This window comes from Phaenicophaeus curvirostris, chromosome 1, assembly GCF_032191515.1.
Source record: "Phaenicophaeus curvirostris isolate KB17595 chromosome 1, BPBGC_Pcur_1.0, whole genome shotgun sequence".
NCBI lineage: Eukaryota > Metazoa > Chordata > Aves > Cuculiformes > Cuculidae > Phaenicophaeus > Phaenicophaeus curvirostris.
In genome coordinates, this window is record NC_091392.1 from 47,994,198 (window position 1) to 48,010,962 (window position 16,765).

The window sequence follows — 16,765 nt, forward strand, 5'->3', positions numbered from 1 at the left end:
ACTCAGGGAGTACATTAAGTCTAGTGTCAGTATTTTTATATGAGTACTTTATCATTCAAAGGCTTCCACAAAAATGATCATTTATATATCTTATTGAGCTAGGGCAGGCCTAGAGGAAACATTACTATTAATTGTAATAATAAGTCCTGGTAATTTTCTAAAAACCAACCAGGTTGCAACTGTTAAGAATAAGAGGCTACAAAATTCATTGTCTTTAATATTGGATTGTTGTATTAGTCCTGTAACAGGTAGACAAGTTTGTACCATTCAGTATAATAGAAGTTTAGCCTAGTAGTAGATTAAAATGTTGGTGAAAGCCAATAGAAGCTTTGTAAATATCCCATGACAAATTTTTGTTCTCCTTTAAAAGACATAAATGTAATGTAGAAAACTGATCTTCCAGGTTGAACAGACACCGAAATGTCTCTTGTAATAACAGCTAATAACATGTTAGTAACTTGGCCTCCAGACTCATCTATTGTAAGTCAAGAACTAGTTCACTTAACTTGTTTTACTGGCTTTTGGGGATTCATTGTGAACTACTCACTTTTAAGACCATAAATGGATATTTTTTCAGCATGTGTGTGCATGGACAACAAAACCAGAAGGAAAAAAAGGCCTCTTATATTTACCTTCCTGGGCTCTGTTTTGCAAATGCTTAGAATTTGCCCATAGAGTCACCAAGAAAAAAACAAATAGATGCATGGTGCCATGTGCAATATTTTGTATTCTTATAAAATTTCATCATATGTAGGATTCCTTTTGCAAGTCACCGGAGACACAGCATGGTGATTGATTGGCATAAGGTATAATTAAGATGACAATAGAGTGAGCCATGTTGCCAATGCAGTCATTGAAGCAAATCTTTTTATCTTTTGAAAAGATAAAAGTTTAGTTTGCTGGTATGTTGCTTTTGTAGTCAGGAATTGGAAACGGGCTGCAGGAATGTTGATGGGAGAACAGACGATGCGTTCATCTTACTGTTCAGAATAACCTATTGCCTTTCCAGTACAGTATGTCATCTCATAATCAGGTAGTATTCATAAAGGTAGATTTGTTTGCATTAGGAGCGTTTTAAAACTCAGAGTATACTCTTACAATGCAGGCCCTACTGACATGAGTAAGGTTTGTATGTGCTATGGTGGTGGAATATAGGAGTAGTTTAAAGATTTTCAATATTGTAATAATTGTAAGGTTTTCATCACCATAGCTTGTAAGAGTCTACCAAGTTTGACAAGGAATGTTTGCAGTTTCAGCTGCTTTGGTTATGAGTATACCTGCATAGGCACAGAAAGGAAATTGGGGAATCAATCTGATACAAAATCAAAGCAAATCCTCATGTGCAAGCTACGTTTCATCATCTTCTCTTTTCTAGAGCAAATTGCTGATTTTGGCAGGCTAGAACTGAAAGGAGAAATCAGAAAACCTATTTGATGCACTGTGTGGACAAAAATACTTGCAGGTGCAGGACATAAGAAATGCCCATTGTGATTGTTACTGGTTTATGTAGTAATATCTAAGGCTACGGTTTACCAACTAGCTCTTTTGGGCTGTTAGCTGTGCTGGATCTAGCTAATGGCCATGAATCTCATCTTACCTGTGTCTTCTTGACAATATGGTCCAGAGGCTGGCAGGTCTGCTGAGAATCTCTTTTATTTGTATCTTGAGCACTATGAGGAATTTCTAGTCAGCAGCTCAAACTCTGAAGTATTGCTCACATGAGACCCAGAGACCGACTGCATTGCATTAACTCTTTTTGTTTGTCTCACTTATCTGAACCTCCCCCCAGAAGTAGCTCTGGGTCATGTCACAAGTCCCCGAGTTACTTCAGTGAACTAAAATTGACTGAAATGCATCTATGGCGATTCTGACCCAAAAGAATATTCTGAATCTAAAAAATGCAAGCACAAACTAATTGCTTTGCCAGTGTAAAGGACATGAGGGTTTTAGGGAGAAATAATGTTACCTATTTAACCAACAGTTACAGCTGGAAGAAGCAGAGTTTTTCTTTATTTTAGTGCCTGGTAGTTTCTTATTTTTTTCCAACTGTATCAGCTAGTATAATCAAAGATATTACCTCTCTCTACAGTACTGTCCCTTATATTCTTAAATGCTTATACCTACAACCATAACAAATTGCCAACAAAGGCTTGAATGACCTGTGTATTAGTTACTAGTATGTTAAAAATTAGTTTGGAAACATGTTACTGAGCAAATTTGGAAATAATTTCTGTTACTGCCACCATACTTGGACATATTTAGAAGATGTGTAGACAAGGCATTTAGGGACATGGTTTAGAGATGGACTTTGTAGTGTTAGGTTAATGTCTGCACTTAATTGTCTTAAGGGTCTTTTACATGAAACATGTATAGGTAATGCTTAGTAGTTCTGTTGAACAAAAACATCTTTGTACTTTGTGTTCCAAGGAAAGAATAATCTTGGAAACAAGGAGACTATCTAAATAATTATATCATTTAACTGGTAGGCTTCAAAAGAGCTGCCAATTGCTGCAGTGTAGACTGGGAAAAAGAGGAGGTTCTCCTTCATTGTATGACCTGGAGCACATACTTTACCACATAAGAAGGGTCCTAAAAGGAGACATTGGAGTTCACTGTTGGTAAATCCACTTTTGGGGTCTAAGGATGTTTTTAAGAAAAGTGCATGTATTGTTGATGTTTTCATTGTGCATCAAAACACTTAATGAGAGCCACCTTCTCTTATTTTGATTATCCTAAGATATTAGGGTCTGGTCAGGAGACTGATTGTGACTGGTTTCATCAGAGGGTCCTGTGGGTGGTAAAAGCAGACAAGTACTGTCTACTACTCGTAGAAATTAATATGCTAGAAAAACAAGCTTCGGGTTTCCCTGGTCAGACAGAGCACTGGTTAATGCTGGTTTTGTAAATGCCCTAAATATGTGTCTGTCTGAAGATGAGTCACTCCCATGTTCCACCAAAGCTGGCTTTATAAGTCTAAAATGTGATCTGGTATGTCTGAGAAAACCTATTTAGACATGTGTTGAAAGTCTTATGATCAAAATTACATTGTTAAAATATTTGGTTTATCTTAATATTCAGTAATATATGAATCACTACCTGGATGAGTTTTTCTTTTGCCAAATAAATCCACTTTTTTGCCCCTTTGCCAGAACAAATCCTTTGAGCCATTATCAAAGTGAAAGGGTAATAACCTTCTAAATTGTACGAAAGAATTAGGTGATAAAGTATTACAGTAAAGAATGAATTTAATAAGAACACAGTACTCAAACTATACCTTCATTTTGAAGTGAATGCAGAGAAACCTTACCCAACAGTGATTCAATAATTGTTGTAAAGTATTAACACATTTTCTTTATTTCAAAATCTCTACTTGAATTATGTTTTTAAATTATACATTTTAAAATTCAGCAAAAAATCAAACATCAGAATTAACTATGCTGACTAAGAACATATATTCTGTAATGTGAAACAGACTATGAGTAATAAGAACTAGATGGAATAGGAACAGTGTGTCTACCAAACAAAGTACAGATAACTTATTTACCTTGTAAGGTCTCAACAGCTGGAAGAAATAAAGTTATCTCAATACTAGACAAAGCAGGTAGAAACTATAAGCACTGCTACAAATACATATGCATTTAGATAGATAGAAATTTTAAATTATCACATAACTTTTGCATAAAATATGCAGGTCTCTGATATTTTTATTTTAATAGTTGACAGGAATTTTGTTGTGCAAGTCATTTCTTCCACATGGAGCTTTAATATTCAGTCTGTTTGCACTTTTTATATGAAATGCAAAGCAATTATAATGATATTAGGGGGCATGGTAAAGACAATGGAAAACAATGAAAAGGATGTTAAGAATAAAAAAGTATTATATGAAATTTAGTTTAAAACATAACTTGAATGAGCTCTAGCAGAGCTGATATGGCTGGTTGTTTCCTGTGCCAGGAACTACTGTGGAACCCCACCAGGAAGTGTGCTGCAGAGCAGGATCACATTACACCCTTGTTTTATGGTTCATTTCACTTATTTAATGCAATTTAAGAACCTGCAAAAAGAGAGCACTCCAAAAAGGGGATGTTTATTATTTGAAAATATGTCATTTCTTTGACTCAAGTAAGTTGGCTTTGGGGACACCTAATGTGCCTAATGTAAGGCAAGGCAAATCAGTATGACCGTGCCGTGGGTTGTACAGCAAAAACCAAGATGTTTCCATATTCATGAATTGTCATGAATGATGCAGATAGTTTATATATGTACAATTTTACCTGTTTACTTTAGTAAACCAAGTCTGCTACAGCGCTACAACAATGAAAATTGAAGTAGTTTTCCTTTACTACTTCAAGTAAATTTTAATACAGTACAGTGGTTTATTAAAATTACGCAGGCTAAAAGAGTTGTTTAGTATTCCAGTTGATTTATAGAGTATGATAAAACATGCCAAAATCTTTGGAAACCAGGAACATGCTACAGCCTGTATTTGGTTTGACAAAGCTGTGTTCATACGAAAGAAGAATGTTTAACGTGTTAACTAGATAATGATACATTAATTCTGGCAGAGGAACTAATTTTTATTAATGTAGTACTTAAAAATGTGTGGAATGAACAGCTGGATACCATAGTTGTGGCATGGTATACTAAGTCTCTGTCTGTTTTCCCCTACAGTGATCTCAGTATGAACAACATTACTAAGCTGCCCTCAAACCCCGTTCACAATCTCCGCTTCCTGGAAGAGCTGTAAGTATCATTGTATCCTTGACGGGCATAGTCAGCACCGGACACATTCCTGTGTTTGTCTTTCATACTTACTGTGGGAACCAGATAAAACGGTGCAGGAAAGCTGTCAGCCTGACACTTTTGGCACATGCGGAATCACTTAGTTGAGAAAAAAACAATGGATTGTGATTCTGGAAATGAACTTATAAAAGAGTTATCATGAGGCTACAACTTCTCTAAACAGAGACAGAGCCAAACAAATCAAAATTTTTAAACAAGTGCTGTTTAAAAGAGCTGGATTGCTCTTTGGAAATAGTTAAGCAGCAGGATATTAGAAGTTTGAACACTGGCTCATGTTTATTAAAATTGCAAGTAAAGCTATAATCAAAACCAAAACCTGCTGCCTCGTTCTGCCTGTGTCAAGGACAATTGAGTCCACATTTCATAGTATCAAGACTTCTTGTCCAAATAACTTTTAATTACTGTTCACTTACTCTTAAATTTAGCATCCCTGAAGGCTGGCTGTAAAATGTAGAATCCTGCAAAACCCTTAGTTAAGCTATCTAGTGTGTTCACTGAAGGGAAAAAGTATAATGCAAGAACTAGCTAATCACGCACAACATCAAAAGAGGAATGTCGGTTTGAAGTGATGGTGACTAACCAAAAGTGAAAAGTATTGTGCATTCATGAGACCTGGATTTGGCGGTGACCCTAGTTATAATGGCCCAGGCTTAAAAGAAAATTTAGGTTCCTAAGGAGTGATGGAGACTCTGTAACTGATGCACCATAGGTCTTGTGGGAAAAAAGCTGGCATCTGCATTTGCATGAGTAACTCTAAGAGTTGATTAAAGTAATTGTCTAGGCACCCAGCCTCTTATGAAACACGATTTATAAGCTATTAAAAGTGAAAGCCTCCGTTTTTTATTGCAAGTTTAGCTGCTAACACACCATAAAACCCATGTAAGATATGCAAAGTCATGGTGCTGCCCTTCTTGCACAGACACGGTCTACTTTAAGCTCCAAAATCATATAGTTCTCCACAGTTTAGGTGGGTATTGTACTGACTACTTTTGGTGTCCTTGCTAATGCTCATTTCAATTTTGCCACATGGTATTTCCAGCTGGCATCTATAAAAAAAAAAATAATTTAAAACAATTTTGGTAATGCTAACTTTGAGCAATACTCTATTTTTCTCTGTTTTCCTTTACTTACTTCTTTTCCTTAGTTATCATTATCTGTATTGCTGTTGATGCAACTTTCAAATAACATACAGATACGGACATAACAATCATAGAATCATTAAGGTGGAAAAGAACTCTAAGATCAAATCCAACCATCAACCCAACACCACCATGCCTACTAAACCATGACCCAAATAAGTAGACTTGCAGCACACCACATGTTAACAGTATCAAGTGTGTATGAAGTTAATGATGCCACAAAGACCCCACTTGTGTATTTTTTCATGTTTGCCTGTCCAATCTCCTGTCAGCCATAATAACCTTAATAAAAGTATCCAACTCAATTTCTCTCCAGCCATTGAAGAAAAGAAGAAAAACAGAAGTTTGGGGGTTTTGTGGAAGGAAGTTCTAATGCATTAAGCCAAGTTACTGTTACTTGGTATTATTGTAATATATATTACAGTCCAAATTTAGATGACCTGAATAGTAAGACATGTCACTGCTGAGTAACTCTTCAGCAATCTGTTTTGTCTTCCTGATCAAGACCCTTGAAAGTATTCTTGCCTTATTCTTGGTTTGGCCTACTTTTTTTTCCATCAGAAATATTAAACCATTATCCTTATAACACTTTGTTGCATGTTAAATAATTCAAATCCTTCATTGCTGGTAGAAAAATATTTGTTTCTTTATTATGTTTTGGTTACATATATACATTCAGGTCCTCCATTTGTTTCAGGCCAGTCATTTCCATTTCTCATTAATTCTGATGCTGTTTTGTGAAACTCTTCCAGTTTGTATTCACTGTTCAAATAAACAGAAAACAGAAGCCTGTGAAGAGTTGAGGCAACTGATTGCTTCTTCTTAATGCAGATTCAAACCCATTGTGCTGATTCGATGTTCAGAGGCATGTGATACAATTCAGTCTAGTATTACGTAGAAAAAAAGGTCTAGACAATGGAAAAGGAACTGACTGTTAAGTTTTGAAGCAGATGAAACAGCCGTTGTAGTTCCCATGCTCCCCTCACGCTCATTTTTGAGCAGCAATTGTACATTTGAAAATTGTTTTGTCCATCCAGGCATTGCCACATGATTTATATTCCCAGCTTACCTGGGAATTCTGTGTTTTTGTTATGTGCCAACCATTGCAAAATATAAGTTGGTCCATAATGCAGACACTGTAAACATAAACTTTTATGAGCTCTTTAGACCAAAGTAATGTTTCCATGAAATTAAAATCCGTCTAAGAAATGTCTGTCTGCTCACTGAACTACAACAACAGCAGGAGCACAAAATGCGTTTTGTAGCGTTTTGTAGTGTTGAAAAAAGTGTTACTAATCCCTTTATTAGATGGTTCAAAATCTGATAAAAGCTAGCAATCAATCCACTGAGTTTTAGCTTAGATATTATGTCATAGGTGTGTGGTTTGGCAATACTGATAAGTCATTACCCCAGAAGAAATGGGAATTTATTAAGGCAGTTAAATCAATTGTTCTGACTCCAAAGCAAGAATGTATAAGCCAGGTCTGTTCAGCCAGTTCTGACCTTCTAGGCTGAATCTGATGCACTCTTCCAGCAGAGGTTAGAGACCTCTGCAAGCAGCATTCTTCCAATCCCAATGATCATGCCTGGCATTTATCCTTAACCAAAGACTTCGATCACTGAAGTACAGCATACTGAAACTGTGCTGTATTTTTGAGGTGCATGTTCCTCTAGCAATTTTGGAAAATGTTGTGTTACTTTGAAAACCGAACTCTTCTAGCACTTACAAATGGGCCTTTCAGGACTAATTTTCTCTTAAAGTGCACATGGTGAAATTACCACCTAGAAAGAAATATTCTTCAGCTGCTTGATCATCAGCAAGTTGCTCTGCATGAACTTGTATAACACCATTAAGTCAAATTCTTCATTATAAATTCAAAATAACTGCAGATATTTATCAGTATGACTGAGTCCAAGGCTTGATCTCACGTGGAATGTTTCTAGACATGTCATTCTACAACATGTATTAAATGTCCATATTAATAAAGCAGTAAGTTAGAGAAATGCATGAAAACAAGTTTTTTTAAGAAGTGTAAAGAATCATCTAGGGTGTGACTCTTTAAAAGTTTAAGGGGCAACTACATCTGAGTGTAGACATATCATTTTGTGATTACTAGCACTTCAAAGCACTGCCTGGAACTGTTTTATTTTATAAATTAATGTCTCCTGAAGAGCGAGGAAGAAAGCCAATAATGATTTAAACCTATTTGAATCAGATCTATCTACAAATATCTCCAACTAGATATATCTCCATACATACATGGATACATACATATGCATATGCATAAATATATGCACACACTCCTACATGTGCACATATATAAGGCTTTTATTTTATTTTTAATCACAGGAACATTCCACAGATAAGCAAAATTTCAAGTGATTGTTAGTACATTGCTGGTTTTCAGTGACTTAGAACAGGTGTTTTAGTAGAACACCGACAAAGGACTATTTTATTACAATTAGTTTACCTGCAGTCTAAGAAAATTCCAAATAGTTCCCATTTCACAAAATCATGCAACAAAGCCACCTTAACTTAATTGCAACCTACGTGCAGGTGCAAGAAAGTTAACTGACACTAATGTTCTTTCTTGAAGACCTTTGAAGGGAATTAAATATATGTACAAAGATTTTCAGATTGATCACGGTATTAACACACTCATTACTCGAGCAGAAGTGCCTTTAAAAGCATATTTTGCTGCAATACTGAAGTGCAGGATTACACATGTAATACAGAAAAGACATATTACCTGAATCTCATTGTGATTTGCGTGCAAATCCCTTTACACTGCAGAAGTGGTCAAGAGGCCACTGTATGTGTGAAAACAAAGTTCTAAATTACAACGCACAATCCATTACCATCTGTTCCTATTTATTGTTTTCCCCTTATTTCTCTCTGTGTCTGCTCTTTTTCCTACAAAGAGGTTTTCAAAGCTGTTAATGGGTATTAGGTGTTCTTTTCCCCACTGTCTTAGAGCAGTGGGACTGAGCTCTCTGGTTATTTATGTCTTTGAAAACTGAGAGCATTAGCTCCTGCGGTCTTGTGCAGTCAATTTTTGTGCTGGTGCAGGCACACTGTGGCAAAAACTGAAAACTGATTCTTTACATTTTACAGTAGTGTAAGCCAGTTGTGTAGTCCAGCACTTTTTGGAGAAAGTGAAGGAATCTTGCAATTTACTTTAACAATCTTCGGACAGGATGCTTAAATGCTAAAATCTTTCCCAAAGGTTAATCTGCATAGATTTAAAACCCCCCAAGGCACAAAAGTAAAAATATCTGCATGCACAACAAAAGTAAAAATAGGCTATCATCTAGTGGTCTCAAACTGTTCACACATACTTCCTTCCAACAGTTCCTGCACAGCAGGTTTTAGTGGAGCTGTTCCTGGTGGAAATTGCCTTGTGCACCTCTGTCGGCTAAAGTTTCAAGAACTTCCACTGTTACATGACTTATGATCCCATAGGTAATTTCAAGAGCTGCGTGCAATGTTACACATATGTTGTGAATTTGATTTCTTTACATAAATTCTGAATTTGCTTTCTTCGCTTCATGCATGCATGAAGAGGCGATGTGTTCAGACTATGCCACTGTGCAATATATGTTTGTTAGTGAGAGGTGCCTGTCACCAAGCAGACAAGTGGCCTATGGCATATCGTAGATTGTGTTGCTGTAAGACAGACTTTTTTGATAACTCAGGGCTATGACTCTCCAATTTCGCTTTAATTCAGCCAGGGAAGCATTGAAAGTCCTGACAGAAGGAAGTGCACTGGTAATCTTAAAATTAATCATACGTCTGTGAAAATAGTGAGAAGCTGTTTGTCTAGTTAATCATTTGGAAGCAATTTGGGAGTTTTCTGCCCTAGTCTTTGCATACACAGTTTGATTTACAAGAAAAAGAACAAACTCAAACACAGAATATTTCTACTATACAAGATACCAACTTGTAACTTTTACATTCACGTAACAAGGGCCCTGATGTTCTATCGCTGTTCCTTTGAGGCCACAAAAACAAGTGAAAACAAAGAAGTCTCCTAGATGGCTATGTTAGCCTGGCACCCTCCAAACTGCCCTTTTTGCTGTCTTATCAAGAATGACAAGATGAGGAATGAAAAGAAAAGAGGAACAACAGTGGAAATGCCTTACTAAATTAGAGCTGCTTGCATTGCTTGTTGAATAGCTTGTGCTGTCAGACAGTTATTTGGGAATTGTTAATGCAAATTGCATGGAGCAGCCCTGACACTGGAACTGCATCTGTGGTGTAAAAGACAGGAGGGGAGAAGATGGGGGAAGGAAGAAGATAAAATTATTAAGATGTGCATGCATGCAGAAACAACAAATGTTCTAGGTTGATATCCAAGGAACCTCATCAGTGCTGCTTTGCTGCTTTTACTGAGTACATGTTCAGGTTTATTTTTGGCTTACAGCTTGTAAATGCTTTCTGGAAATTGTAGTTTATTACCCAGCAATATTCATTAGGAACTGCTTTAGAATACAAAACAAAAATCATAGGGAGAGCTTTTTTTTTTCGCTTTGCGATCAATACAGATAGTGAAATTATACTTAATTAAACTATGCTGAAATAATGCTTTACTAAATGTACTATATATCTGTAGATCCCGAGGCAGGATTTTAATTTAAGTCTTACATATACTATGTGTACTGCAGTAGCAAGTAGGCAGAAATAATTCCCTTTTTTGTAAATGGAAGTTCAGCCTGTTCGTAGGCTACATGATTTCAGTGCACACTTCTGTTACCTACATTGGTAGATTTTTCCACTTGCTGAGGATTATCGGTAATGAAATCAGCAGATATCACATTTATATCCAATAGATTCGCAAGCACAGTAAAGACAACTTCTTCTCTCTTAAGTTGCTTTTTTTGGTTTCCGAACAGGAGTAGCAGTAATGTCTCCAGTAATTCTTTGCTGTTGCTTCATTGTACCACTTGGAGAATGGTAGTAACCTTGAAACTTGGATCTACACAATTTATGTCCTTTACGTATCACACAGGAATGATGAAACAACTAACACGGTTTTTATTACCGATAGTTTGACCATGGTGTGTTGTACTGCAGTACACTTCATCCAGTTCCTGTTATTAGTGGTCATTATTATTAGTTCTTAACTTTTCTGGTAATACTGGCAGTACTGGGAAAAAACCAAAACCACTATCAGAAGTGTAAAGGACACTTGGAAGACCCAGCCTAGAAAAATGTAATGTACATGTTCCACCATCTTGCTGTAACTTTTAAACACTCAGAAAGGAATTTTAACAAATGTAAGATTGTTCTGGGAGTAGTGATTTGATGACAGCATTCGTCAAACGCTGAAGTTATGTCTCCTGTTGACTGTATTCTTGAGATCCACTGCTGGGAATTAACATGGGATTTCCTGACTGAAGTACAAGTACTCCCCAACAGTTGGCCTTGCTGCAATCAGAAGGCAGGTTACCTGGCTGCCTGTTTAGCAGAAGGCTTCTGTTGGAGCCCTGTAGATGAACGCTGCCTTCTGCAGTTCTGAGAGCAAAACAGCTTGTTCTCAGTGCTGGCTGTGGCCAGCTTCACAAAAGGAGATATCAATTTCTTTAGCAATTATTGCATTATACTCATGCCAGGTGCAGAAAGAGTCTCTGCCTTTTATAAGTGGAGAAAGAAATAGTACGTTTTAGACCATATCCTTAACTGACAAAAATCTATGATCTGTTTTATCAAAGCCAGCTCAAAATCAAGTACACACTGATTTCATTCCAACTGCTTGAGGTCAGATGGAGTTATTCCAGTTTACGCTCTATGAGAATTTGGCACATGCATTTTAAAAGGCAATTAGGCCCTAAAGCAAGAGTAGTCTGTGTTATATTTGACTTTCCAACTAAACTGTAAGTGGCAATAAATATAACGTACGGCATGATTACGACTTGCAGGCTCCCCTTCTCTTTTTAAAAAAAGGAGAATATCTTCACATTTTCTGCTTTGAGCTCTCTAAGCATCAGATTTTCTTAATATATCAGTTGACACACGTTTATTTTTATAATACTATAATCATTACAATTTTAATTAATATGACAGATTGAAATATAAAAAGATAATTAAAATACAGAGTAGCATTTAAGTTCCTAGTCTAACAAAGTAATTTTTCAAAGCATTGTGAAATATTTATGTTGATGTCATCCATTACTTAATGAATCATTAGTAATTAATCACCCATTAATTCCTAAATTTCTATTTCATTGGCAATAATCCCTAATAAATATAAAATTAAAATCTTATGTCAAAATTGTGGTTGACTTTGGGTGATTGCTTGATCAGTATACAATATTGTCAAAACCTTTTTGATGTAACTTAGCTTTCATAGATGTGTAAGTAAGCTGAAGAAAATTATGATCATAGAAATATATATTATATATTGGCTATATATTTATATAATTTGACTAAGTATATGTGTAGTTATGTGCTTGCGTGTCTTTGTTTAAGTTTGATAGGAAAAAAAATGAAGCAAAAGGTTGAAGATAGGTAATTCTTCCTTGAAGGGGCAATTTTTTAAATCCAGAACAATTTGTTTTAGAAAAAAAAAATTGAAAATTGGTATTTTCCTGTTGCTGTTCCACATTGTTCCTCCACAAACAACCATTTACTTTATTAGAAATTGAGATAATAGTTTTAGGATTGGTATTCCTGTTGCTATTGGTACATCTCAGAGAGGATTAATTTACTGGCAAATATGTTGCTAAGGTAGGATGCAAATGAGAGTGCTATTTCTATTTGAGTCAGCACAAAATTTTCCACAGAAATCAATGAGATTTCACCATGGATCTTTATCAGTTATTCAGACAATTATGGCAGCTGGAGAGGCAGATCATGCATTTAAGAAAGAAGTTTCATATTGCAAAAGAGAATTTCTTACCTGTACTCAAGGTATAAAAGACACAATCCTTGATAATATGTATTTTAATGGAATTTTGTACATGGCGTACTAGTGATAAGCACCAAATCCAGGAAGATTTGTATCACATAGCAGAACTGTGCCCACTGTTGGGGGTTTTCACTGTCTCAAGCCTTCTGTACTTTCAACTTCTATTCACAGAAGTGAAGATTTTTTTCACCATTCTCTAGGTTCTTCTATAAAATTCCTCTTCAATTTTCTGTTGGAGAGTTTGTTAACTGTTCCAAGAAAACAGACAAATATAAAACTGACAAAATTGTGACATTATTAATGTTAACCTACTCATGTTTAAACACACACACACACACACATATATATATAACCAAATTCATGATAGTATTCTCTCATTACTTAAATAAAATCAGATAACCAATTAGTGAAAAGAAGTGAAGTGCAGACTCAAAGGGACATCAAGGCAAGATAGTAGTTCACAGAATCATTTTTCTAGAAATAGCCCAATATCTTTGCACAGCTGATGGATGATTTTGGATTGCTCTCACAGTTATATACTGTATAGGATATTGCAGTACAACGACTCTGATTAGCTATAATGCAACACATGTGGTACAATGGTGTATAACCTGATCCGTATTAAAGGGCATGCACTGGCATTCGTCTAGAGACGTTGACTCAGTCTGGTATTGCTATTACAGTTCATTGGTAATAGTAAAGGATCCAATATATTTATCATAAATTTGAGTGTAATGAAATTCTACTTAACTGTATCTGTTCTGAAATAGAATTAAAACAGATTTCACTGGATTTTTACTTAATAGTGGAGCTTTACTCCTTTTACACTGCTTACTCCTGTCATGTGTTGAGCCACACCAAGATCCGGAGTGCCATCTGTTCTCCTGTATTTCAGTACCTTGCAAGATTTGCTCAGTAACTTGTTACAGAAAATCCCATTGTGCTAATCCTGTTAGAACGTGGCATGAATAGTAATAAATGTAAACTTTTACTTTTTCCCAAGGATACTATTGTCTTCCTTTCATATCTTTCCTGTAGGTTTGATACTACTAAATTTAAAATAAACTTTACAGGTGCTTGTTCAGCATTTGCTGGACTAGATCTTACTCAAGCAAAGAAGAAAAGCAACCACTACCTGTATTTTACTGCCTCTGTCTGCTGCAAACAATGAGTAGTAGCTGGGTTAGCTTTGCCACAGCTTCTTTCCGCAGTTAGTGGAGAGGTGCTTTATTAAATGACACAGTTTTTTAGCTATAGAGAGAGTCTTTTTAGTGTTTTCAAGTTTACCTTCCATCCCAGCAGGTAATGAGACACTTGGTGCGAGGCAAGGCTTGTCTTGATGCAGAAAACATCTATGCAAAAAGTAGTTTTGAGTTGGTAAAGAAAAATTGTACTGGAAACATAAAGGGAATAGTTAACTGTGCTCAGTCACAACTTCATGTTTATTTGCTTCTTTCTGAGGAATGAAGTTTTTCTTTTCAGACAGGAGCAACAATCAAAGGAAAGCAAAAATAAAAACGTTTCTGATGGTTTTCAGAACTTTCTGTGGTGTCCCTTTAGTTGTGTTGTCTTTGGAAATGTTCTCTTGACTTGGTGACTACCATTTCTCAGAACTGTGACACTGCAGGAGAGGTCAGAATACACCAAAGGGGTAAACAAATGGAGAGCACTCAAAGGGGAGCCCAGATACACCTTAACTTAGATCTGACCATAGGCTGTGAACCTGACTTGCAGCACTGAGCTATATTCCAGCAGTGAGCAGAGATTGCCAGCTGGGCTGAACTGCCTTAAAATGTATTTCACAAATTGCTTCCATTTGAAAGAATGGAGGCAACATGTTTTTCTCTCAGCTTGTTTATTTTACATCTTTTAGAAAGAAACATGCGTATATAAAAACTTGGCCTATTCTAAAAGCCAGAAGTGTCCTGGTATCTTAACTCCAGCAGTGGCGAGTAGCAGGTACTGAGGGAAGCAATTTGGTATCACTTCCCTGTAAACTTTTCCAGCCTCCATTAATTTGCAAGATTATGTGAAGCAGCATAGGTAAAATCTAGTTCTAAAATAATAAAGCTTCAAAAATATGATCCAAAACCAGTAATGCTGTGTACTTTTGGTTACTTTTTCATTAAAGAGATGTGATATATTTGAGCCTGCATGTGCTTAATAAGATATTTCTAAAACAATGACAGAAATGCTGGAAACAGAAAAAATAACATTTAGAAAATGAAATTTGAAGTTGTTCAAATAAATTAAGCCAGTCATTTCGTTACGTAAGCACCATAAACAAGCTAGTTCATTCCTGCTCTCAGAAATCATTAATTAAATGATGAACTATAAAGCGTATGTCCATCTTCATATGTTATGGGAAAGCAGTATTTACCCAGCCAGATTGATTTCACTAGCCAAAGCCCATTTAAAGTTCAGTAAAATACAGGGCTGCTTCTCTCAAATAATTTAAGGTAATGGAAAACAAGATCCCTGAACCCTGATAGATACTTGATAGGCACTGTAGTGCCAACAAGGGGATAAATTTTTCCCCTATGCCTAGACTGAGGATAGAAACACAGTAATAGCAAGAAAAACCTGCAAGGAAGGCATTAAAAATGGTTAGGAACAAATAAGCCTAACTTAATCAGCTTTGCAGCATGCATTAATTAACTGGTGTGCTAACTTTCATCCAAGAATGTTGAAAGAATTAGACAACAATCTCAAAGCATCGTTTGTGCTGATTTTTACGAAATACCACAATGCTGGGGTATTCCAAAGGGCTGAGAAGATTGTACTCTTGTGCCAGTGTTCAGAAGTGATCTCATGGAGCATGTTAGGAATAGATAGGTGGTTCCACAGAAAATAATGAAAAGGGCATAATGATAAAGAATTTAATATGGGAACTGAAGTTCAGAAAATATGTTTACATAGAAAATAATTGTTGCCAGATTTCTACCTTTTTTGACATTGTCAGTTTGGTTGGTGAGAGGACTATATGGACTACATGCAATTTGGCATTTGTGATACATTTAATGTAGCTCTCTACTGAAATACGTAGGGCTATACATGATGAGCACGACCTTCTGCTGCATTAGCAGAGGAGTATCATTTAAGCTAGTATTAATCATTGTCTGCAAAATTAGTCAGAGCCCTTTCCAAACTGAAAACATATTCAAAGCAGAACTTCAAAAATGACTTGAGGTTTGAAAAACTCATGAGGAGTAAATGCAGAAGCTATGTCTACCAAAAGTAAGATTAACATGTGGTTTCATCTGTCTAAAGGGTTTTTTACAGGACATATTTAATAATTGAGAAGTTGTGATCTAAAAAATATAAAACAAGGATTGGCATCTGAAACAAACAAAAAAAAAGTGGAAGAAATTACGTCACAGTTTAACAGTGCAGCTAACTGTCACTCAGAAGAGCTCAGGAACATGGCTCAGCATTCCTTGCTTACAACTAACTTGCGGTTTCAGATATTATTCTAAAAGCTGTTGGAGCTGGGGCCATGCGGAGGGATCAGGCTCTCAGGGTGGTATATTGTGGGTGGCCAGATGATCCAAATGGGCATTAGAGACAGAATGACAACAGTTTAATTTGGCAGGTCTTCTCCTTAAGACAGTTTGACGGAAAACCTGGCCGCAGAAGGAAACAGAGGAAAAATTTTTAGCCATTAGAGAATGGCTCAAAGACAGCACAATGCAGTGCATTCTCACTAAAATCACTCTGAATTGTCAGTGAGCCATGTAGCATGTACATATGTTGGTGCATTTCTATATTCAGGTATTTCTTTCTAAATATATTAGATATATATTACAAGTACCATAAAAATGTCTTAAAATTACAATAGTCCATTTTCAAAAAAATGCCAAACATTAACGCTTACCACAGAAAGCCATGATGACACTCTGAAGCTGGGAAAAGGGA

The 16,765-nt window shown here is 36.1% G+C and overlaps 1 protein-coding gene across 2 annotated transcripts in view; it reads left to right on the forward strand.

Annotated features, from left to right (window-relative positions):
• The window catches only part of LGR5 (leucine rich repeat containing G protein-coupled receptor 5), a 91,948-nt gene that overhangs the window by 35,092 nt on the left and 40,091 nt on the right, over nucleotides 1-16,765 (forward strand). For both annotated transcript variants that reach the window (XM_069857455.1, XM_069857463.1), the window contains exon 2: nucleotides 4,672-4,743. In XM_069857455.1, the coding sequence (XP_069713556.1) occupies nucleotides 4,672-4,743 (72 nt within the window). The remainder of the gene's footprint in view (nucleotides 1-4,671; nucleotides 4,744-16,765) is intronic.